The sequence below is a fragment of the Emys orbicularis genome, chromosome 10, assembly GCF_028017835.1.
Source record: "Emys orbicularis isolate rEmyOrb1 chromosome 10, rEmyOrb1.hap1, whole genome shotgun sequence".
NCBI lineage: Eukaryota > Metazoa > Chordata > Testudines > Emydidae > Emys > Emys orbicularis.
Genome location: NC_088692.1, coordinates 22,691,895 through 22,717,820, shown reverse-complemented (window position 1 = coordinate 22,717,820; position 25,926 = coordinate 22,691,895). Strand labels below are relative to the sequence as shown.

General features: G+C 39.8%; 1 protein-coding gene across 1 annotated transcript; it reads right to left on the bottom strand.

Annotated features, from left to right (window-relative positions):
- Positions 1–821: 821 nt before the first annotated feature.
- On the bottom strand, positions 822–12,565 carry BFAR (bifunctional apoptosis regulator). The gene is made up of 8 exons (XM_065412057.1): positions 12,473–12,565; positions 10,812–11,147; positions 9,755–9,956; positions 9,237–9,400; positions 7,891–8,035; positions 7,257–7,427; positions 3,171–3,373; positions 822–2,099 (listed from the first exon to the last, which is right to left on the bottom strand). Exons 2-8 carry the CDS (start codon positions 11,090–11,092, stop codon positions 1,907–1,909), a joined length of 1,359 nt encoding a protein of 452 aa, XP_065268129.1. The 5' UTR covers positions 11,093–11,147; positions 12,473–12,565; the 3' UTR covers positions 822–1,906.
- Between the last annotated feature and the right edge of the window lie 13,361 nt (positions 12,566–25,926).

Here is a 25,926-nt window from a genome sequence, read left to right as displayed (position 1 = left end):
GTCTTGTTCACAGTCACTTGAGTATTAAAAAAGACATTAAGTCACTAACTGATAAGTATGGGTCAAATCCTGGTCCCCTTGTACAACTTGAGTGGGAATCCCAGAGAGACCAGGGGGAAAAAATTCTGCCTGCCTCCCACATATAGAGTAGCAACATAGATACCAGTGGCCGCTCCGTGGTCGCCTGCTGCAGCCGCTCCGTGGTCGCCTGCTGCAGCCGCTCCGTGGTCGCCTGCTGCAGCCGCTCCGTGGTCGCCTGCTGCAGCCGCTCCGTGGTCGCCTGCTGCAGCCTCATTCCACAGAGGCAGATGTGATGAGTGGTTAAGCCACTAGGACCTAGAGTGTTTTGAACCAGAGGAAGTCTCCAAAGACCACAGCTCCAGGATATGGATTCCTGTATTCTGCCCCCCCTTTTACACAAAGAGGGTCCTGACTCAACACGCAGGGCACAGACCTATCCCCATGAGTCAGGATCTATATACTACAATACTCAGAAGAGAACGTTTTTGCTTTACAGGAATGTAAAGCTGGGTTGCACGGTTAGGTAAGCAAACTTTAAAGTTTTGGGGCTTCTCTTCAGAAAAGCTTCAAATTAACGAGTACCGTACAATGAATTTTCTTCATAACTAATTGTGAACATCCACATTTTCTGAAAAACAAATCTTGTTTCCATTGTGATCAGGCTAACTTTAAGCCAGAAGATTTGCTAAAAGTTATTGATCAATTACAGTACAAGGTAAACGTCAGAGCTTTGACAAGAAAAAATGTAAAGGTAAATTTGATTCTTTAGTTTAAAGGAAGGAAGTTTTAGAAAAAAATCTTTAATTTTGTCCAACTTTTAAAAGTGTTCATATGCAAATCTGGAATTCATTAATAGTATGATACAAATGCAAACTCAACAAAGATGAGATTCATAAGTACAAAGGATTTTAAGAACAAAAGTTAACCTCTGTTTCTCTCAAACACCACAAAAACAAAATGGCAACCTGGTTGGATTTTTATACAAAATAAATCACTTCTCATTCAGTATTTACAGATACAGGTCTTGCTACATACATCAGACTACAATAAGCAATTACAGTATCATGGCAGCTTTACCAGATTAATACTGTGAGAGGTATCTGAATTCATTTAAGAAATTAGCAAATAAAAATTGATTTAGGAGAGGAAGCACTAAGTCAGCTCTGACGGATAAAAATTAACTGGCATGAATAAAACAGCTTTAAGTCATGCCAATCATGTTTGCCAATTATAAAAGGTGTGGGATACAAAGAAAACTAAGTGTTATACAGTTGGAATAGAGGGAATTTTAAAATGAGCACTATTGGCAAATGTTTATAAATGTATGGGTTTGACTGTAGCATCCTAGCATGTCAAGATGAATCAAAAAGCCTCAAATCTTTTCAATATTAAACCAATTAAAGAGATTGTCCAAAAGCTCCCCTCTGTCAAGTTTTGAATAATATACAACTGTCAGGAAATGCTAAGTTACAAAATAGCACAGCACTCAGTTTTAACTGTTTAGAAGGTATTGAGTGTAAAGGCCCTAACAACTTGGCATTAGCCAGATTGCACAAGAGTAGTATTGTAGTCTGATTTTTATAGTTAGCCCAAAATCGAATAGCATGACTACAGCAACCGTACAAGGCCCATTCAAGATTACAATATCCTCCTTATTTATGGCAATGGTACATAAAACAAAGCCTACCTTTAGGGTTATGGTACCTACTGCTTCAAAATGGACTTACCTCAAGGCAATTTTTTTTAAATTAACAAAATGAGCATTTTTTCAATCACCACAAAGGAAGCAAGCAAAGAAAGCAATTTGTTTTCCTTTCAGATGTCTGACTTCAGACATTTGGACAGCTTAGGTATTCAATTCCTAAGAAAAAGATTCAATGTCAAATCACAGCACTTGTGTTTCCAGACGTCGTACTTCTTTTACCACAAGATCAATATTTATAATTGGATTAAAGTACAAGGCCCAGTAAAACAGACAGTTGCAGACAAACTGAGGAATAATGGGCCAAAAGATAGCAACAAAAAGTCCCTGGGTTGACACTTTCCAGAAATGGCTCCACATTCTCTGAGGAATAGTCCTGAAAAAAAAGAGCAAGAGAATCATCTTTCTATAGAGAAGGTATTCTAGACATCACTATTAAAACAAATGAATGAAGAAAAATACCTATGAGTAGTCATTACAACATTAATTCAATCTGTGAGATGCCACCTAGTCTACCACATTCTCACCAATTGCATCCTATGGTTCCAACAGATGCCTTTCAGGTGTAGCTTCTGTCCTGGCCTACTCAGATAAAATACTGCTACTGAGCCACAAGAATTCAGTAGTTTATAGCAAGTTAAGATAATTGCTTAAATAGAGAAAAAAAATGTAGATTGTTCTCCACAAAGCCTACTCTGTCCTCCAGTAGTAGAAAGATAACAAAAAACATCCTGTCAAAACATTAACCCTCTTTTTGCCCATCCCCTCCAAGCACAGCATGAAAGTAGACACTAATGACTGCTCATTTCTATTCTAATAAAGCAATATTGATGCCATTCATTTTGGAAGACAAACTAGAATAGTGCTTGGTAAACAGTAATTACTCCCACTCTCTAGCTCTGTAACAGGTGATGAACATCTTAAGTGAAGCCTTAATAAATACCAGTAATCTAAATTTGAGAAAAAAATAGCAATTCTTTGCAAGTAAACATCTTCCAAGAACTATTGTACTATACTGAATTTCCAAGCCAATTAGACTGTCTTAATTTGCATTGGATCTTTAGCATACACTCCTTACATCAAGATTGCCATAATAGAAACTTGAAGCTTTTTCCTGGAGAATTAACATTAGCGAATTTATGGGAAGCAGTAGAACGTATAGTACTAGTATTCAGAATCAACAGATGTACTGATTAAAAGTCACTCAAATGTCCATAAGTAAAATATCAATTATATTATTCACCAACTGTGGTATACGTCGATTCTGTGGGCAGATTCATCTAATACTTATTCACCTTGATGGTGCTGTTTCAACATGGTCATTTTAATTGTCAAAATTACAAACATAACCAATTGTCAACATTTATCCCTGCCCCCCCCACCCACCCCCCACTCTCTATCTTCAATAGCAACCATAAAAAATTGAAACCATCTGAGCAAGACTTACTTCAGTTCCCTTCTTGACCAGAGCCTCCAAAAGGAGAATAACTCCAGAACAGAGAGCAACATGGCATTAACAATTATAAATCGTGATGTCCAATAGTGTATCTCCAACCAATCCCAAGCAAATTCAGCTATTAACTGATATGGCAAAAATGAGTATTTAACAATGAATTCTCTCCACTGTTTCCAAGTAGGATCCTTAAGGTCCTAAGGGGAAAAAATGAGAATCAATGATCAAATTAATTACATACTAGTTCAGTTTACCTTTCATTGCTTTATGGTTTTTCCTTCATTGAAGGAAGTACCTTTGCTTCACTAAAGTTTTGCTAGCTAGTTAAACGGAAATTTTAATTTCCATCACACAAATTTTTAAGTGAGGGTGCAAATAAGTAAGCATACTCTACAAACAAGCACCAGCTGCAGATATGGGTAAGATTCCTTTCAATGAGTACTAATCACTGAAGTGTTTAAGAAATTAAAGAAAGTCTTCATTATACTAGAATTAATGACTGAGTAGGTGTGTAAGCAATTTAAGAGTTTAAAAACACAAGATTGTAGAAAAGACACTGACATTTTAAATCCAGGAAAGTCAATCTTTTAAAAATATACAGATATGCACAGGAACTGCCATATCAGATTAGACAAATGATCACAGTTGCCAACTGTCACGCGGTAAATAAGCACCCTAACTTTCACAATACGCCAAAAATCAAGTTAATCCCATTTCAAAACAAGGCCAAACAAGCCAATCCCCAAACAAGAACCCCAACACTTTATGTGACTTGATCCCCCCCAGCGTCCAGTCCGGTACTCTGGTGCGCCTACTGTGCACTCCTGACTCTCTCCCCCCTTGCCGCTGCCCTCCCCCCCCTTACCCCTGCTTGCCGGGAGCTGATCAAAGAAGCAACAAGCTACAAGCCCAACAAGCCAAAAAACTAGCCAACAAGCAATCACAAGCCAATTAAGCCAAAAACAAGCCCAATTTCTGCATTTTCCCCCCACAGGTTTGGCATGTCTGCAAATGGTCCATCTATTCCACAGTCTAGCTTCTAGCAGCAGCCAGCAACAGATGTTTCAAAGGAAGGAGTAAGAAAGCCTTTGACAGACAGTTACAAAAATAAACTTGCCCTTGAGGAAACTTTTTCATAACTAGTGCCAGAAATTGGTTCATGTCCTGAAACCAGGAGGGTTTATTCTCATTTTCCATATCAATATTGAATCCTAATACAAGCCTCAACTTTTGCCCCTGTAATGACTCAAGCCTCCTTTCTTCTCTTTATGCCTATTTTATTGGATGTATTGATTTAGAATTAAGGACTCATATTGTATTCTCAATCTTAAAAGTTTCTCAGAAACTGCAGACAGTTAAGAATTGCACAGTGACACATGCCTCAGCAGAGTTTAGGTCGCTGCTTCCCTGCGAAATCCACCTTTCCCATCCACATGGGATTACAGGTCAACATTCTCAAATATGGGAGCCTACAGTTAGGTACCTAAATTAATATTTAGGCTAATAAAATAAGTGATTTTCAAAGATGGGCATCCACAACTGCTGCCCAAGTCAATGGGAGCTGCAGGTGGTCAGCATTTCTTCAACTCGGGCCATATATTTAGGTTATCAATATTATAGGTGGGGACAGTGACACCTATGGTTAAAGTGTTGGACAACCTTCCATCAGAAGGAACTGAAAACAGTCTTCTTTCTAACTTATCAATCCTAATGGTTAAAGTTTGGCTATTTTCTATTTGGGTCACTGCTTAAGACTGAAAAGGTTCAGCCATTTTCAAGGACAAGGTTAGGAAAAGATTGCTTTTTTTTTTTTTAAACCAATGTTTAACACACCCACAACAACCCAAAACTTATAAGTCTTTTCAGTGAAAAGCTCTAACATCTTCATATTTTGGAGCAAGAACCTGAAATTTGACATCACCGCACTCTAGCATCACAGAAGTGCTGTTTATCATCCCCAAGAAAATCTTTCTGTTTGGCTAAGTTACAAGCCTCTGAACAATTGCTATTTACACACGCAGAAAAGGCTTGTTGTGGTTTGAGGACCAAGTTCTCCAAATACTTCTTTTGTATTGGAGCATGCTCCAGCCCAGGGCTGCAGGGACTAGGAATGACTTGCCTGCAGCTTCTGCTCTTAACTGAGCACAGACTTAGTGTATGGCTACACTGGAATGTTTAATTTCTGGTTGAGCTGATCCCCTAAAAATAGAAATGTAGGTACAGCAACATGAGGGGCGGGCTGGCTGCCCCAAGTACAATCCCCTCTGAGACCCTAAACATGAACAAGGGGCAGCTAGTCCTTTTGCCACATGTGCAGCTGAGGCTACACGTCTATTTTTAGTGTACTAGCTTCGGTACGTCTCCTGAAGCTGGTAGTTACACCTTCCACCTCCAGGAAAAAAAAAAAAAAAAAAAAAAAAAACAGACATACCCAGAGTCTTTCCTGTGCCCTCAGTACTCACCCTGGTGGGGCCCAGGCAACACAGAGGGTTGAATAGGGGCGTGGGAAGGAATAGAACAGTAACCAAGTCCTGAACCTTCAAAGTTGCTACAGAATTAAACTACATGAGCTGGCAGCAGCAGGCTGTTATCAGAGAGTGGGGAAGTAGTAAGTATTTTCAAGTGTGAATAGGCGTTTATCTTAACAGCTTGTCTGAACAGTTTCAAAATTTTGGTAGCAGAAAAAGGTGCTCACAGGCCAAATTAGAAGCAGAAGACATTCGAGGATTTAAAAGAAGGTTGAAGGGACACAGAAATAAAGTGGAATTGTGCTTCCAGACAGAAGACAACATTAACTAAGGAGTGGTTGTTGCCACTACAGGCTTTATTATAAATAAAATGGTTTCGGACAAAAAAACATGAAAGCTACCACCTCATTCCTTCAATTCTTAGAGTTATTAAATAGATTTTATCCAGTATGCTAAGTAAACATACCATGGTTTTGAAGTAATTGGTTATTTAGAAAAATACATAGGAACCTTCAGATGAGATTTCTTTTAAAGTGCAAGCCACATGTGTTAAAAGAAGACAGTGTAGTTAACACAAAACTGATCTTTAAATACATGCATTTGTTACTGTAGTGCCCTCATAAATTACAATGATTACTCCAATTCAGACTAATATTTATATTTTGTAAGGACAAGTTTACACATATTCCAAGACCAGTAGAATATTTTTCTTTAAGCTCCAATGGAAAGTTTTTCAAAGGAATGTGTTTTAAAAACTGACACCAAAACATTTTAGCAGTAAAGCCTAAATATGAAACTAACAATTGTTTTAAGTTGTCTAAGATGTCAAATGCAAAAAGAAAAGCCAAGTGAAGAGATTATACTTTAAAAAGTGCAAGACTTCAGAAATCTAATTAGGAATATACATAATTTAACTAGACATTGTCACTATTTGCTTTCACAAGGTTTGCTCTTAAATATAGAAATCCATTGGAACAGATGCAATGCCTTTCCATTTCTGGGCAAGGAATCGCTTGGTATGTCTAGTCTCATTTACCATTGATTAACACACAATCTACACATGGAAACAAATGTTTTAAAAAAAAAAAAAAAAAGTGTTAAGTTTGCAAAGTCAGGCATTCAAAAGTTAGAAAGTGCCTGTGCTGGAGTTGCCCATGCAGCTTCAATTCTGCCCCCCCCTCAAATATTTTAATGGAACAGTATTTAATTACATGATCAAATGCTATTTTCCCCCATGAGACTGCTATTTCATGCAGTGCTACTTTTTTTTTTTTTTTTTTTTTTTTAAGTCAACCTGAGGCCAAGATGAAGCATGATTTTTTTTTTTTTTTTAAAACCTGAATGTCTATAACTGCCAAACAGTAACCAATTAAGAACAAGGAGTTATAAACTGGAAGTGCTGGGCAACTTTAATAGCTGTTACACTATCAACACCCTATATAGTAAGCTTGAGGATGAAGCTTATTTTGCAGGGAAGTATTTTTTTTAAAAAGCTATTATTATAAGATAAGAATGATAAGCAATGTGCTATGCATATTTGAAAAGTAAATTTTAAATACAAATGCTTCAATTTAAAGCAATTGGCACAATGATAAATGTTTTAAACACTTACTAATAGTTTTGTGATAATATCTTCATATTCATCTTCTTGCACAGGACATATTGTATAGATGAACGGTAGAAATATTTCGGTGTAATCAAACAAGTATAGATACAACATACTAAGTCTTGGAGAGCTCTTTAGTGCATATAGTAGGAACAGTGACTTTCCCAGATTTACTGCCTGAAACGAATCAGAAGGTTAACAGTGAGACATACTATTACGAGAAGCTTTTAGAGATTTAAGAGAACTTTTCTGAAGTATGTTTATTTTGCTTTAGCAGTCATCACTGAAAATCATTTAGCATTGACAAATGTGACAGAAATCAAGTCATTAGTTTTTAAACTTAACAGTTTGCACACAGACTACTTCCCTGCCTTGCTTTCTTCTGAACATTATGATTTTCTGGGCTTTTGTTGTGCAATATGCAACAGTACCGTTACAGTTGCATCCACTGCCATACCAGTCACATGAATCCGGTTTTTCATTCACCTTTGAGAGATTTCATTTGCATGTGATCCCTTGCATTGTATTCAGACACTTATTGATCCCATTCTAAAGAATTAGATGTTTCTTTGTAGTTGCCTAAATAGTCTTTGAAAATATCTATTCTAAGTGACACACTTCATTACTTTATAAAATTTACCTTGTATTCCCAAAGGTTCTGTGGTGGTTTAACTCCCAAGGTTTTCACACGTTCCAATTCCATTATGATGGCTTTTCTATGGCTACTGTTCTCTATATGATAAGGAGTTTTTGTGAAATCTTCATCTGTTATTGTTAGTAGAAGCCTACAAAATAAAATAATTCAGAAGGGTAAATACTGACAGCTCACCTCTTTCGTAACAGACACTATTTTAATTCTAACATAGTAACTAGATACTGAATCACCAAGATATCACTTTTAGAAATTATGTCCCATACCATACACGTTTAAACACACTAAAAGCCCCCAAATCCTATAAAATACATTCTATGGTCTTATCATTGACAAGCTTGAATTAAAATCTTCCCTTACTAATTTTGTCCCCACATTTGGCAAACAAACAAGTTTTAAGCCAGGCAAGCCAACATAGCTTGCCTTTTATTCCTAGAGCTGTGCTCACACTAGAACTAACACCACACTATAAGATAAGATCCTATCTAAGTGTAGTAGCTTATGTTTTAAATCTGGGTTTCATGAAAAGAAATCTGTTTTATAATTTTAACTGGTCGTGCATCAATTTAGGATGGAAGAGTTTGCATTTACTGGAGCATCAAGTTAAGAGGAAGAGTGGGGGAAGGAAGGGGAGTCTAGAGAAGAGAAAGGGTATGGAACAGCTGTCATATGAGGAGAAATTAAAAAGATTGGGACTGTTCAGCTTGGAAAAGGGGGGATATGATAGAGGTCTATAAAATCATGAATGGTATGGAGAACGTGAATAAGTAGTGTTATTTATCCCTTCACATAATAAGAATAAGGGGTCACCCGATAAATTAATAGACAGCAGGTTTAAAACAATAGGAAGTTCTTCACACGATGCACAGTTAACCAGGGGATGTTGTGAAAACTGAAACTATAACTGGGTTCAAAAGTGAATTAGATAAATTCATGGAGGATAGGTGCATCAATGACTATTAGACAAAATGGTAAGGGATGCAACCCCATGATCTGGATGTCGCTAAGCCTCTATCTCCAGAATCTGGGTCATTCGGTAACTGTCCAAATCCCTGTTATAGAGACCTGGTAACATTTTACTTATAATCTTTCCTGACTATAAGCTATCAAAACTGTAAAACAAAGAAAAATCACATACTTCGTATTAACACCCATTATTAGAATTATGTCAATTAAATTGAGGGTTGAAACGTCCTTTGGTACCAGAATGTTTGATCACCTGGGTAACAAGATCTTGACATTTCATTACATATATAGTATGCAAAATGAAGTCTATCCAATTAAATGGTTCTATTATGGCTACTCTTGTCAGTTTGAGATTGTATTTTCCTCACCTTCCATTCACTAATAAAAATCTCTCTCTATACAGGGAAGCCCAAGGACCCAGCTGTTCTAGCCAAAGAATCACCTCTTCAGGAGTCCATTTAGCAACAGGTTTGTGGACAAGAAGATCATCTTCATATTCTCTGCTGCTCCAATGATACCCAAGCAGAACCACCTACAAGACAGCCAACAGATCCTTTTGGAATGTAGTATAATCATCATTGACAAAGTTTGGATCAAATGTTTGAAAGTCTTGCAGGTTTGAAGGAGTACACTCAAATACAACAACAAATACTCACATTTGAGTAAGATCGCCAAGTTCTCAACATCTCCCACCCCCATTTATTATCCATCCACAGTTGGCACTGAAATATATAGTTAACACCAACTCCACCCACCACCCCCAAAAATATTTGTCATTACTTTTCTGGAGTGCTTAAATTAAATGCTGATGGTGTTTGTCAATGATTTAAAACCATCAAGATGGTTTTCCATGTTTATCTGGAAAATGGATGGGGATGAAACTTACTGCCACACAAGTTAAAGCCGTCAGAACGCCAGAGAAAAAACCCCCTCCTCGAGGATTAATTCTTCTCACATTTGGAGGTGCAGAAATCTGATCATTTCCATGTTTTTGGAAGGCTGCAAGGCTGTGAGCTACATCACTGTTTTGCTGAATGTCTTCTTTTCTCTGTTCAATGGCATCAGGAAATAGCTTTTCAATAGCATCCCTGGAGAAACACATATCAGTGACTATAATATTTCATGGAGTCTACCCAAGTCTACAGCACCGAGAACTAGGACTCAGCTGCAAAGTGTATTTTACAGCTTATTAGTTACCTATTAAGTTTTAAGTGAAAGGAGGTTTTGGCAATCAACATTAGTTAAAAGCTGAATAAAAGGTTTTTGTACACAGACGTTATATTTCTTTATAGTGAACCTTAAATGTATGACAAGAAAAACTGAAGTTTATACAATAACCACTATTCTAAATTTAGATAGTCAGGATATACCTTAGTACTTTTGAAAGACAGCAAACAGGTTGTTATTCAATAGCACTGGCCAAGTCCAACAGTAAAGCCTAAAATCAACAGTGTAGACTATTTAATTGAATATTGTTTACACAGCTCAGAAAATTGCTTTCTTAAAAAAATGCAATAAAAGAGGTTGTATGTAACTCAAAAAACCAGCAAGTACTTAATGAATCAATACTTCTAGCATTGTGCTGTAATGAGATCAGAATTTATTCCAAGGAACTAAAGCAGTACTCACATTAATACCACTGATCATTCAAAACTAGAATTATTTCTAGTTGTGATATGTTGTTAAGAACTAATAAAAGTGAAGGGAAAAACTTAAGGCATTTAAAAAAATCTGAAAAGAAAATTCAGAGATCCACTCCAAAATACAGACATGATTACTTCAACAGTTCAGAACAATTACATATTGTGAGAGACTGCAAGCCTTAAAGTCTGCAAGAAAGCTCTGATTACGGAGTGGGTTTAAAAGTATATAGCAAAAAACAAACAACTAAGTATGTATGTGTCTTTGCTTTTAGAAAGACCAAATAGATGCATTACAATCACCTGAGGAGGATGTTGACCTTGGGGAATCCTTCCCACTTTTCTCTGCATTCTGGACACTCATTCTTCTTAGAGGATACCCACCACAAGGCTAGGCAGTGTCTACAGAAACTATGACCACAGTTCAAGGTGGTGGGATTCACCAGAATATCATAACAGCAATGGCAAGAGAACTCGCTAACTGAAATCAGACGGCTGATCTCAGGAGCAGCATCTGCTTTAACTTTCAACTTTTCATTCTCTCTTTGTAACTTCACATCTTCCTCCATTTTCCCTTTGTGCATCAGATCACCAGAAAGCACACTCCAAGTCTTTAAATCATGCAAGGCATTATTAATTCTGCAAAACAATGAAAAAGGCAATTATTTTCTCCTTAACAAAACCTAAGGAAGTATTAGAAGCAGCATTAATGCAATGACCAAATTTTCCATGTAACATGTAATGTTATATCCTCAATGTTTTAGCTCAAATTGACCAAAAAAATCATTTTGCTAGAGTACCGATTCTAGCAGATGTAGCAACACCTTCTACCTTCTCTCAATTATAATACATCCAGTACAGACTACAATCAAAAGCAGACTCTGGATTTACCCAGCTGAAATAGCTGAAACCTTAAGCCCTTGACATTTTCTTGCCCTTCATTTATCTTCAGATACAAAATAACCAACACCACCACAACAACCAGTAAGCACCTGCCAAGATAAGACCAAAGGTATGTTTTTATTTTATTTTAGCAAACTATGTATTTAATCTAAATTCTGTTGGGTAACAGACATCAAATCACCATGCTAAGCAACACTTAACAAGTTTAACCTAAAAATATTGCACATGTAGTATACCATGATCAAATTTCCTCTGCCCATTCTTGCCCTGCACATTCCCATGTAGAGTCCCCAGCCTCCTACAGAGGCAGACTCCATTAAATAAATGTAGCTCTGTGCAAGGGCTGGCTAGCATAGACTTCAATGCAGGATAAGGGCCCAATTAGCTTCCCTAACAATGATTAGATGGTCACAGTGCAACGGGACACATCTTCCCAGCAAAAACAGTGACTTTAATTTTCTACTCTCTCACCATTTCAGAAGACCTATTCTATTGAGATCAAGTTTTGTGGGAAGATCAAGCAGTCAGATCTATTTCGGGGGGCGGGGGAGTTGGGGGTGAGATAAAATAGATTGCTCAGATTAACAGTCATCTTTCACATTTTATTTTTTTCAGGTGCTCTTCAAGTTTTCTTCATTTGCTGCATCAATAGCTACAAATAGACATGGGCACAAGGGCCGGGCTTTGGGGTGCAGACAGCGGGCCGGAGGTCACAGCTCAGCCAGGTACCGCGGCAGGGCCCGCGCGTGGAGCCCCAGCCCCTGTGAGGCAGCGGCAGGCAGCCCACCTACTGCTCCCCGTCCCCTCACTCGGGGCGGCTGAGCCGAGCCTGCCCTGCCCGGCGCCCTCTCGCGGGGCCTCCCCCCTCCTCGGCACCAGGAGCCTCCTCGCAGGGGCACGTGCAGCTCCCGAGCACAGCGGAGCCCCGGCTGCTACGCGAACGGGCCGGTCACGGCCCCGAGGACACTCTCGGGGCCCCGGGAGCGGCCCAGGAGAAGAGCGGTGAGGCCAGGCCCTGGGAAACCGGCCCCCCACCCGGCGCGCGCCCCGCCGTCACTCACTACTCCTGATGATCTCCATCCCCGCACCAGCCCGGCCAGAGCCCCGCTCCGCAGCGTCCTAAACCCGGCTCTGCCCGCACCGAGCACTTCCGGAAACAACCCTCCTCCCCCGCCGGACACGTGAGCGCTCACGTGAGCGGCCCGAGGCGGGCGGGGATAGCTGCCATATTGTCCCACGGGGCGCCAATCCGACGGGGCGGTTTTGGGGGGTTGTGCTTCGTGGCTTCTCGCGCGCAGCCGCGCTTGAAGTTCCACAGCGCGAGCTAAGCGGCTGTCGTAGCCACGGCTCTTCGGGGAGCCGCAGCCCACACAGCGGTACCCCCTAGCCCTTCTACTGGCGGCATCGCTATTGATAGTTGCACCCCGCGGATTCCCTCAGCCCATGGCGCCCTCCCCGTGCCCCTTCCCTCCCGCCTCCATGTAGCCCTAAGCTCGTCACTTCTCCCTGAATCTTTTGCTGTATCCCCAGGCAGGAATCAGACCTGACCACCCCTGTCTCCACAGTGGTTGAAGAGGCCCATTCATTTTCAAGTAAATGAGGGGTTTGCTATAAGAATATTTTACATTGTTTTTTCACTGCTGAGTGTACTTAGTGAGGCACAGCAGAAGAACTATGCCCAGAAGTAACAGAGGCTCACATGAGATCCCTTGCCACCTCAGGGGACAAAGAGAGCGGCAATACAGAAATAAAAATGGGAGACTGGGACATGTCATTATGCTGGAAGTGGTTCCCACAATCAGCAGGTGTGCTTTATACAGGGAGTGAGTGCCCTAAGTGTATGGAAGCTTGACCCAATGAAAGGGCCGACCCCAAAAGGACAAAACTCAACCATGAGCAAAGTTAAGTCTTTGCAGCAGAAATTTAAAACTTTAAATTTAAAACAAAGCTCTAGTATAGGGAATAGTCCAACACTGGTACCCCAACCAGCTGAGAGTAACATTTTTTCCATCTCTTAATTTCTGTGATTCTAAGAGCAGTAGGAGCAGAGAGAGCAGAATAAGTGTCTAAGGGCTGCTCTATCATACAAAGTCAACCTAACTAGGTCATGCAGTCCTGTGAAAAATTTCACACCCTCTGCAATGTAGGTAAGCAAACCTAAGCCCCTGCAAAGATGCCGCTAGATCAATGGAAGCATTCTTCTGGATTTACCAGACAAACCCCTTCCATAGTGTAGTAAGTATCTACAGGCTACATCAGTGCAAGTGCAGCTGTAGCATTTCTACTATTGCAGTGGTTCTCAAACTTTTTGTATTGGTAACCCCTTTCACACAGCAAGCCTCTAAGTGTGACCCCCCCCCCTATAAATTAAATTCAGGTTTTTAATGTAATGTAATTTAATTTTAATTTAACATGGGCTCGGGGTTATCAGTCCCTGACCCCTACATAACCACCTCATGACCCCCAGTTTATCAACCCCTGCACTGTAGCCATCCCTTCACAGTGAGAATGAAAAGGTTTAACTCACTGTGCTGTAGGGAGAAAACAAGAGAACAAAGTAAAAACTAAAAAAATGGGAGGGAAAGATTTTGACAGCTATGGATTATTATGGATTTGGCTCAATGGAGAAGAGGAAGCTGGAGGAAACAAAGCATATACTTACTGTCCCTGTAGTAAGGATGAAAAGGGATTTCCCACTCCCCAAATGACAGAAGTATTTCACAAACATACACAGTACTAGAAAAATCCATGTCTACCTTGTAGGTAATAGCCATCTTCAATATATAAGGTGGCAATTATCTGCCATATGATACATTTGCACAAGAGTGGGAAATGGAAACGTGGTCTAGCACCTCAGAGCAAACATCCACCTGCTGATTCAACACATGCACTGAAATTTTAGTTGTCCACACTGACAGCAAATTAATTTTTCAAGTTTCCAGCAAGATGAAAATTAATCAGGAAGTTTACATCTATTGCTGAGGTATAACGTTAATTTAAACAGATTAAAGTTTGCTGTATGAAAGTGAACTATAATTGGGAAAAAATATTTTGCTTTTAATTCTACAGAATATGTCTAAAGAGATCCTTACACTTCTTACTGGCTTTTCCTTTCCACAACACTGAACATACCCCTTCAATCCCACCATAGTTCTGTTTTTTCGGTGTAGAGAGACTGAAGCCTGGGGTTTTGACTCTCTTCAAAAATGCCTTACACTGGAGCAGTTTGACAAAGATAAGTCACCTGGAAAGCTTTTTTTACCTGAGACCAGAAGAAGAGACCAACTTGCAGTAAAGCATATCCAGGAGAACAGAAGGGAAAAAAGCACCACGTGGCAGGGAATTATATGGATGAGTCAGTGAGAGAAAAAGGAACGCTATGGAGGGAAGAGGGCAAGACAATTAAGAGTAAAATGAAATAGGATTCCCCCCCAAATAGATCAATGCATTGAAGAGAGTTAAAATCTCTTTAATATTACTTTCCAAGGGTACCAATTGCCATAGAGATGTAGCCACAGAATGGGAGAGGCAGTGGACCACGCTATGGGTCACACTGAAAAGTTTGAGAACATCTACTCTAATTGAATGATTGGTGATTAAATGAAGAGGTGCCTTGTATTTTACTAGGGCATAGGAGGCCTTGGTTCCAAACATTATGTAATGTTACTGTATACATAATAGATAATAAAATAAAGTATGCTAATTTAATATTAAAGGAAGGAATTATCCAGAATTCTGGAACAATTCTTACAGCTCCTAACCAAACTTCAGCAAGCTCTACTCCTAGAAGTAATCTAGGAGCAACCATCATAAGCCAGAGGGAATGGGAGAGGCATATGCAAGTCTTATTGACATCAAAACAAAGAATGACTTTTTTAGATGATTCATGTGTGCACACTGAACAGATTCCAAAGGTCAGATCATCTTAGATAGAAATTGATCTGGGTAGAAGGTTGAACCAGTACATAAAGCTAATTAGACAAAATGAACCTGGATTTAAAAACAAACAAAGTTTTCCTACCCAAAGTTGCAATTTCATGGAGTCTAATAAATCAGTGTAGCTAGCTACTTGGGCCCTGATCCATAAAGATATTTAGATGCTTAAGTATCAGTTTTGGCTCTACTACAATCCACACAACTTCACTCAGCACCTAACTTCTCAGGGTAAAAAGTTCCTTAGGTGCCCAATTTTCTGCCTCTGAGCATGCACACTGCTGCCTCACTGTAGACATTTGGATGCCTATTGCCTGCCTAAGCTCTAGAGCAAGTCACAAACCAGGGGAAAGATAGACAATTGAACACCTAAGACAACTCACAGCAGGACCTAATCAGGTGGGCATACCTAAAGGCCACTTATCGGATTGGATCCCCTTCAAAATGTTGCTGCCGAGGATGGTGGTGCCACTGCCCACATTGTAAATTTTAACACTATGGTTTGAGTACTTACGTGGAAAGTGGGAGACCAGGGTTCAATTCCCCCCTCTTTGCCAGCAGGGGAGAAGAGAGGTGGGAGACTCCTGCTCAAATCCTAGGGGAGTGCTCTAACCAAAGGACTATGGGATATTCTGATGGGGGAGCTTCTTTAATCTCTCATTTATCCACAGTGAAATAGTTTCAACAGGGAAGAGTGATTGAAGGAGCGGGACTACACCCAGGGTCTACCACATCCCTGGTGGGTGCATTAACCACTGAAATACAGAGTCATTCCCTTGCTTGTTTGCTCTCTGCCCCAATGACTTCATTTAATCAAGAGTGGAATAGCTCCAATAGGAGAGACTAAGGGAGCCCCTGCATCAGAATGTCCCAAAGTTCAGTGGTTAGAGTACTTTCCTGAAAGGTGTGAGACCCCTGTTCAAACCCTCTTCTCCCCCTCTGGCAGAGATGGGAGAAAATTGAACTCAAGTCTCTCTCATCTCATGTGAGAGACTTAACCACTAAGTTAAAAATTGGGTACCACACATCCAGGGCTGGCTTTAGGCCGATTCGGCCAATTCCCCTGAATGGGGCCCCGCGTGTAGAGGGCCCCGCGCAGCTGTCCACCCCGCCCCCGGCCCACTTCCCTCTCCTCCCCTGAACGCTCCGCCCACCTTCTCCTCCCCCTCCCCTGCTTCCCGCGAATCATGTGTTCGCGGGAAGCCTGAAACAAGCAGCCGGCAAGCAGGGGGGGGGCGCGAGGAGAGTTCCAGGGAGGCGCAGTGCGGCCCAGTCCGGCCCTGGCCAAGCGCGCGGCTCCCTCCGGCCTGGCCCCGGCCGAACACCCCCAGCCCAGTCCAGCTCGGGCCCCGCGGCGCCGGTCTCGGTCCCGGCTGAGCGGCTCCGGACCAGGACCCAGAACTGGCCGAGCGGCTCCGGCCCGGCTTGGGCCCCGTGGTGCCGGCCCTGGCCAAGTGGCGCCGGCCCGGCCCGAGAGGCGTGGACCCGGCCGAGCGGCTCTGGCCCGGCTCAGCTCGGGCCCTGTGGCGCCGGCCCCAGGCGAGCGGCGCCAGCACGGACCGAGAGGCTCCGGCCCGGCCCCGGACCCAGGCCCGGGCTGAGTGGGCCCAGGCCCCGGACCCAGGCCCGGGCTGAGCGGGCCCAGGCAGCGCAGTAAGGGGGCAGGGAGCAGGTGTTGGAAGAGGGCAGGGGAGTTCGGAGGGTTGTGGGGGGGTGGATAGGGGTCGGGGCGGTCAGAGGGCAGGGAACAGGGGGATTGAATGGGGGCAAGGGTCCTGGGGGGGCAGTCAGGAAGGAGCAGGGATTGGGTTGGGTTGGGCGGTGGGGGGCAGGCAGGGGCAGGGGCAGTTGGGGACAGAGAGAAGGGGTGGTTGGATGGGGCAGGAGTCCCAGTGGGCCATCAGGAATGAGAGGAAGGGTTGGATGGGGCGGCAGGGGGCAGTCAGGGGACAGGGAAGGGGGGTGGATTGGGCAGGGGTCCCAGGGGGTGTGTCAATAACTTTAGGTAGGCTTAGCATGCATCCGCATACATTACGCAGTGTATGTAATATATAATTTTGTTATTATTTATATAGTTATGGAAAGTAAATAATACATGGAAGAAATGAAAGGTGTTTTTTACGTGTTTTTTTTTTTTTTTTTTTTATAAGTCATCCCTGTCGGGGCCCCGCCGAAAATGTTCGAATTGGGCCCCGCACTTCCTAAAGCCGGCCCTGCACACATCCTTCCCCCACATTGTTTGTGGAGTAAGGCAGGCACCTAACTCATACCCAAGGAAATGCCTTAGGCACCTAAGTCACCTGACTCCAGGCAGCTGGTTCCCATCTGTGGATCACTAACAGAGATCGTAGCCTGTGGTTAGGGCTTATCAAGAGGGGCAGGGCATAGCACACATCCCTCTCCTCAATCTCCCATTGGCCAGCTTAGGCAGCTCCCCACCTAGGGTGCTGAGTTTTGTGGATCACCTTCTTAGGTGCCTCTCTCACCCATTTATTATATAGGTACAAGGATCCATACTCAGCTTTGTGGATTGCAGTGCTGATCCTGTGATTTTTCTAGGCACCTAGAAGTTAAGTGTTGTGATGCTGAGCATTACAACACCTAAATCCCTTTGTGGATCCAACCTTTAATTTGTACAAAGACCACAATACAGGCTCTGGGCTCTATTAACGGAACAGACTCAGCGAGTACTATATGTAAAGTAGCAGGCATACAGTGCCATCGTTGCTTATTATTAGAAGGAGTATTTATAGACCTTATCTGCCACACTTGCTTTTTTAAATTTAATCTGGGATGATTAATCAGATAGCTTCATCTGAAATTAATATTGGGCAGTAGCTGTACTTAGACACATTGCAGGAGGCGTAAACCCCTTGAAATTTTTAGAGATGGAAATTTAATAGTATTCTACATCAGCTTCCAATTATTTAAGAACACAAGAGTGGCCATAGTGGGTCAGACCAAAGGTCCATCTAGCCCAGTATCCTGTCTTCAAACAATGGCTGATACCAGATGCCCCAGAGGGAATTAACAGAACAGGTAATCATTAAGTGATCCATCCCTTGTCACCCATTCCCAGCTTCTGACAAACAGAGGGTAGGGACACCATCCCTGGACCAATTTAGAATCACAATACAAACTTACTTCTATTAGTGTAGAACATCAAGAAGATAGCCTAAAAATAAAAAACCTATAGCAAATAAAAGTTTTATACCTGAAGTAGTTTTCCAATATACAATTATAAGACCCTCTGCTCATTTAAAAACGTGGTAACAGTCTATTAAACTTTTTAAAAAATATTTTCATACATAATGCAATTATATAGAACTTCTTGAAGACACAGAGCACATCTTAAGAACATAAGAATGGCCATATTGAGTCAGACTAATGGTCCATCTAGCCTAGTAGCCGGTCTTCAAACAATAGGTGGTTCCAGATGTTTCAGAGGGAATGAACAGAACAGACAATCAAGTGATGCATCCCGTTGGCCAATCCCTGCTTCTAGCAATCAAAGGTTTAGGGACACCCAGAGCATGGGGTTGCACCTGTGATCATCTTGTCTAATAACGATTGATGGACCTAACCTCCATTAACTTTTTTGAACCCAGTTATATTTTTGGCCTTCACAATCTCCCCAGCAGTCAGTTCCACAAGTTGAATGGACAGTGTGTGAAATATTTCACTATATTTGTTTTAAAACTTGCTGCTCATTAATGTCAATGGGTAACCCTTGGCTCTTGTGTTACAGGAAGGGGTAGATAACATGTCTCTATTCATTTTCTCTACAACACTCATGATTTTATAGACCTCTATCACATCCCACGTTAGTCATCTCTTTTCTAAAGTTGATGAAAGTTTAGAACATTTACAACATTGTGGTAAAAATGCTGCGCTAGCACTCCCAGAGTTACCAGCACCTGTGCAGATCTATTAGCAGTAGTAGAAGAATTTAAAAAAATCCTCAGGGGAAAAAAGGGCAACAGGATTTGGAGCTACTACTTTAAATCATGGGATCAAATCTAGACCTAGCCATGACAAAGTGCTATCCAATGACTGTTAAATTAGTAGCGCAAAAGTTATTTAACATAACAGAATCACAAGTAACAGTAATTCCTTCTCTCTCCCCACCTCATAGAAATGAAAAGTGAAACCCCATAAGAGCTAGAATGCCTACACTAAACAAACCTTATCATCTGTCTCAGTCCTTCTCTAATAGGTGGGCAAACAGATAGGCTTTATAGTACACCGCTACCTCAATATAACACCACCCGATATAACACGAATTTGGATATAACGCGGTAAAGCAGTGCTCCGGGGGGGGGGGGGAGGGGGGCAGGGCTGCGCACTTCGGTGGATGAAAGCAAGTTCAATACAACATGGTTTCACCTATAACGCGGTAAAAATTTTTGGCTCCCGAGGACAGCATTATATTGAGGTAGAGGTGTATACACAGAAAATAAATATGTTCAACCTTTATTTTATACATAGCAAACTAAAGAAAACATGCAAAAAAGAAAATGTATACTGAAATAACATGGAAGTAAAAAAATAATTATGAACTGACAATGTTAAAAAGCTTTATAAGACAACAAGAAAATATACTTCAAAAACTTACTATTAATTTTCTGTACAATCTTATTTAGATCTCTGTATCCTAAAAGGTCAAGGCATCTAAAAGTGGAAAGAAAAACCTCCTCTCTATCCTTTCCATCCTTATACTTTCCCTTCTCTAATGAGTTCCACCTCAGTATGTGGCCCACCTGTGAGGCTTTCCTAATTGGTTAAAGTTATCTTGTTATTTATTTGTATTGTAGAAGCACCCATGATCCCCACTCATGGGCCAGGATCTGATTGTGCCAGGAACTGAACAACAGATGATTAAAAAAACAACAACAGTCCCTGCCCCCAAAGCACTTACAGTTAAGGCCCTCTCCTGCAAACACTTAACATGAATGTGTAACTTTATTACTGTGAGTGGTCCCATTGATTTACATGGGATCCTCACAGTAGTAAAGTCAAGCATAAGAGTGTTTGCAGGATTGCGAGCTAACTCAGCTAAGCAATATATTATGAGATCTGTCCACTTAATTCTAGTGAAGAAGGAATAATACCTTAAGAAGGAATTAAAGGCCTTTGCAATTCTGATGGGATTTAAATGTTCACCCTATTGTGTATTGCAAATGCATAGCTCAATCCTGCAAATACTTACTCATGATTATTATTATTTACTCATGTGAGTAAATGTGAGTGGAAGTTCAGGGTCTTAATTGTGTTGAATAAACTTGGTTTTGAGAGAATGAAAGATCCAATTCTGATTGTTTTAAGTCATTTATCCCAAATCTTTACTCAAGGTAGCCCTCACAAGGGCTAAATCAAACCTTGTGTCCCAGTTTAAAATGCTGCTTTTTAAATTCATAAAAATTAACAGGATATAATAAAAATCAAAGGTGTTTCAAACACCTTTCTGTAACTTGTTTCTATGAGAAAGCAAAACCTATATGAAAAAATATACATAAAAAACAAAAAAACACACCATATACTTTTACATATATGAAAAGACTAGGGCCTTGACCCTGAAACCCTTATGTCTATGCAGAGCTCCACTAGTCAATCTACAGGACTGAAACATTAGAAGTCACTGGGGCTCCATCTGGAATCATATTACAAAATTAAACTTAATTGACTTCAATAACACTACTCATAGTGCATGAAGTTAAATTCACACTGAAGTCTTTACAGGTTCAGGGCTGTAATTTGTAAAGAAAAGAAGTCTATCAACAAATTGCAAAGTTAAATTATCTATTTCAGAGACCAAAGTTTCTTAAAAACTAGGCACTAATAATTCTGTATAAAATATGTATCCATAAACATAATTTTGGGTTAAAAATCAAACAAGACCAAAGAAAGACCACATAACTCCCCACTGAAAATACATAATCTACTCAAAAAGATTCTACATATGAAAAAAAAATTGAGGATCACGTGACAAGCATTATACAAAATCAGTCACATCAATCCATCAACATAGATTAAATCAAGAGTCATTTAGGCCCAGGAACACATGTATTTTTCCAATCCTTAATATCAGAATCCAAATTATCACTGTTCAGCTATCACAGCAATACATAAAAAACAAGATCCCAAATCTAGCAATGCAATTAAGTCAACGGGGCTCCATATGGGTGCTAGGGTCCACATTTATGCATCACATTTCAGGATTAGGGCCTAAGGGCAGATTTTGGAAAGAATAGGATTTATGCTCCAGGTGCTTTTGAAAATCCCACTAGCCACCTTTCTACATCTTTACGCAACTAAATTCCTTTAAAAATCTGGCCTTAAGAAACTACTTTAATACTTAAAAGAAAGAAAGATTTCAAACACCATCAATCAAGTACAGAATATTTCTCAAAGTTAAATTTTATTTGATTTTAACCATAGTTGACTGCTTGATTCCTTTTTAGTTCAATCAAAACAAATAAATTAAAGGCACTGGAGGAAAAAACAGCAAATATCAGAGCTCCTGAAACAAGTTGGCAGAAAAAAATCCTTACGAGCATGGTATATTTTTCAACCAATTGAATCAATCTGTTCTTTAGGTCTGAAGAAGTGGAAACTTTTGTTGCTTATTTCATTTAATTAACTTGCAGTTATACTGTCTTTACAAGGGTCAATTAATTGATTGTGTAGGTGTTAGAAGACAATGTTTTAATTGATTGTACTTCTGTGTTGATGAAGGAAGTGTAAATATTCTAATTAAGGTAACCACTGCTTTCAGTTGATATTGTGACCTTTTGTTAGATATAGACTAGCCTTGAGTTCCAGAAAATATAGACTGATACATTATGATATAACAGGACATGTATTAAATGTCTCATTTTGTAAAGAAATATTAAAACTTGTTAGTTAGGAGCCTTAAAATTATGATGTTAACACAACTCAGCTAACTTGTTTGTTCCCTGAGCATGATATTTATGTTATAAAGTTTGCTGATAAATGCTGTCATGGTAACAGAAAAAAAATAAAACAAAAACAAACAAAAACCCCTTAAAGACAGTGCAGACCTTTCAGTTGGTTTGATCCTTCAAATGGAAAAAGAATCCACTAGTCCCCCAAATTCAGGGAAAGTATTATCAAAATTGATTTTATTCTATTGTATTATCATATATAATAAATAGATACTGTTTATTAATCATTCTAAGAAGTAATTTATCATATACCTTTTCTTTTAGCTATTTTACACTGACTTTCCTCTGCCCAATATGATATATATATTAAGGGAAGGAAAGGTGAAAATTGTATCATTGGCTGCTAATTGGCTATAAGAAATGTCAAATTAGCTGTGTAATTTACAATAAAATATAAAAACTGTGTTAAGGGGCTTGCTTTGAAATAATCTTGATTCTGTAGTGGGAAGGGGTGTATTGATTAGTATTTTAGAAATATTTAAATTATATAGCTATAAAAAATCTTAAATAGAAAAGGTTTTGGATCATGATGTTTTCACTTATGTTCTTTAGCTATTTTTGCTTTTAAAAATGCTACAGTATGTAGTAAAGACTTTGTTACTTAAGATTCTTATAAACTTGTCTACACTTTCATGTGGGGTCGATCTAAGATATGCAACTTCAGCTACGTGAATAGCGTAGCCGAAGTCGACGTACTTAGATCTACTTACCGCGGTGTCTTCACTGTGGTAAGTCGACAGCTGACGCTCTCCCGGAGACTCCGCTTGCGCTCCTCATTCTGGTGGAGTACCAGAGTCGACGGGGAGCTGCCCACCGATCCGATGGATAGTGTAGACAAGCCCTAAGATTACTATATCATAGTAATCTAATAGTCTTAAATAGTGTGCTTTAGAATACTTAACTATTGAATAACATTATCTAATTATAACTCATTTAGAAAAAATTGTCATTCTAGTCTACATACTATTTTCAAAATACTTTGCTTTAAAAAGTCAAGCTTTCTAAGTAACATTCTCTAATTAACTTATGTCTTTTAAATGGTTTTTGTTTTAAGTGTATACTATTTTGCCAAAAAGTTTAAAATTCCAGTGATGTAAAACTTCTAAAGTATTCCTAAAAATCTTGCTGTTTTAGAGTCTAGTGAATGGTATTGGCCTGTGGGAGGGTGAGACCAGAGGAAGAAGGTTGCTAAAATATTTTAGTGATAAGAAATGGCTGGCATTAGCTGCTGGTCTGAATGTTGAAAATATGTAGAACTTGCAGTAAAACAACTCAAAACTCAGTAATCATAATGTAAAAATGTCTTAATATTTTTACATTGATGTTATCAGTAAAATTAGAAACTGTAAATCCCTTATTACAATGAACTATTTCTTTAACTGTTGGTTACAAAGCCCAGTTTCCCTTCACTTTCAGCCCTAGTGTTTGAGGATGTACCATCATTAGAGTTTATTGAGACTCCAGACACCTGGGAGCAGCATTACCTAAAAAAGAAACATTTTTGCTTTTATGGGGGATGGGGAGGGAGAGAGGGAACCTGAGTGACTGAACAGCTTAAACATCCCTACTCAGAAAAGTGCCTGAGCAGGACTGGATGTGAATGTAAAAGAAATTATAAACTTAAACATTTATACAAATAATAATTAAGAATATTAACTGAAAAGTGAGCTTTCTCCCCTATGTCCAGGTTGTGTGCAACACTAGGTACTTAGAAGTTGGAGAATTTTTCTGAACAGATCTTGTATGAAAATCACAGAACAAGGACAAAGCTTGAGTCACTCTAGTCTGAATGAAACCACACTCTAGATTCTAATATTTCAGTAATCCTATCTAGATTATTAATCAGAATATAACTATGCAGAAAACTGTTTAGATCCCTAAGCACTTTCTGCATTGCTATATTTATAATCTTAAAACTCCTTTGATTTTTAAACTTTAAAAAAATGCTCTAGGTAAATGTCCCTTAATGTTTTTCTTCACTTAAACTGACTCCTGAATCTAAAGTAGAGAATACAAGAGCAAAGATTATGCAGATATTTATTATGAGTGATCTGCAATGTGAGCTTTGTATTAAATAAACAATGAGTCTCTAAACTACTTGTCCTTTCTCTTCTTTGTGTGACAAAAAAAGTTAACTGATGCAGTTTTTTTTTTTCTTTTCATTATATGGGTCTCTTAGTTCTTGTACTGTCATATAGTTCAAAGTCCTTGTACTGTCATATAGTTCGAAGTTGCTTGGTGAAATTCATATGCTTTTAAACAAGTGCAGAATGTAACTGCAGATATTATCTATGAATTACCATTCCTAAATGACGTATTAGGCTACCAGGAAGTCAACTGGAGCGTGGCTATTAATCTCAGTGGGACCAATATGGAGCCCATAGACTAAGGGCTGGTCAATTTAAAAGTTTTACTGGTATAACAAGGTCTGTCAGGGGTGTGATTCTCCTCCCCCAACACAGTTAGTGGTAATAGCCCTAGTCTGGATGCATTTATACTGATATATTTTATTTTTATTCATAATCTAGAATAAACTCTATTGATAAGAACTTTTATATTGGTATAACTGCAACAACGCTAGGGGTTTTTGCTGTTCTAACTACACCAATATAAAGTGGTACTATTTTTTAGTGTGGACAGACAAGCCCTAAAATCTTTTATTAACCAAAAATAAAAAGTTTTCCAGGTGACGTACACTGGAGCAGTTTGACAAAGATAAGGCATTTTTGAAGAAAGTCAAAATCCCAGGCTTCAGTCTCTCTACACTGAAAAAACAGAACTATGGTGGGATTGAAAGGGTATGTTCAGTGTTGTGGAAAGGAAAAGTCAGTAGGAAGTGTAAGGATCTCTTTAGACATATTCTGTAGAATTAAAAGCAATTTCCCCCCCCCCAATTATAGTTCACTTTCATACAGCAAACTTTAATCTGTTTAAATTAACGTTATACCTCAGCAATAGATGTAAACTTCCTGATTAATTTTCATCTTGCTGGAAACTTGAAAAATTAATTTGCTGTCAGTGTGGACAACTAAAATTTCAGTGCATGTGTTGAATCAGCAGGTGGATGTTTGCTCTGAGGTGCTAGACCACGTTTCCATTTCCCACTCTTGTGCAAATGTATCATATGGCAGATAATTGCCACCTTATATATTGAAGATGGCTATTACCTACAAGGTAGACATGTATTTTTCTAGTACTGTGTATGTTTGTGAAATGCTTCTGTCATTTGGGGAGTGGGAAATCCCTTTTCATCCTTACTACAGGGACAGTAAGTATATGCTTTGTTTCCTCCAGCTTCCTCTTCTCCATTGAGCCAAATCCATAATAATCCATAGCTGTCAAAATCTTTCCCTCCCATTTTTTAGTTTTTACTTTGTTCTCGTTTTCTCCCTACAGCACAGTGAGTTAAACCTTTTCATTCTCACAGTGAAGGGATGGCTACAGTGCAGGGGTTGATAAACTGGGGGTCATGAGGTGGTTATGTAGGGGTCAGGGACTGATAGCCCCGAGCCCAGCCATGCACAGGGGGCTGTCAGCCCCGAGCCCCTGTTAAATTAAAATTAAATTACATTACATTAAAAACCTGAATTTAATTTATAAGGGGGGGGGGGGAGTGT

Excerpts from the sequence above, each read along its gene's own strand:
- BFAR (XM_065412057.1), bottom strand. The coding sequence starts at position 11,092 with ATGCACAAAGGGAAAATGGAGGAAGATGTGAAGTTACAAAGAGAGAAT. Across the intron at positions 9,401-9,754 it reads CGGCTTTAACTTGTGTGGCA|GTGGTTCTGCTTGGGTATCA; the intron begins GTAAGTTTCATC and ends GCTGTCTTGTAG. Across the intron at positions 8,036-9,236 it reads TTTTTATTAGTGAATGGAAG|GCTTCTACTAACAATAACAG; the intron begins GTGAGGAAAATA and ends TTTATTTTGTAG.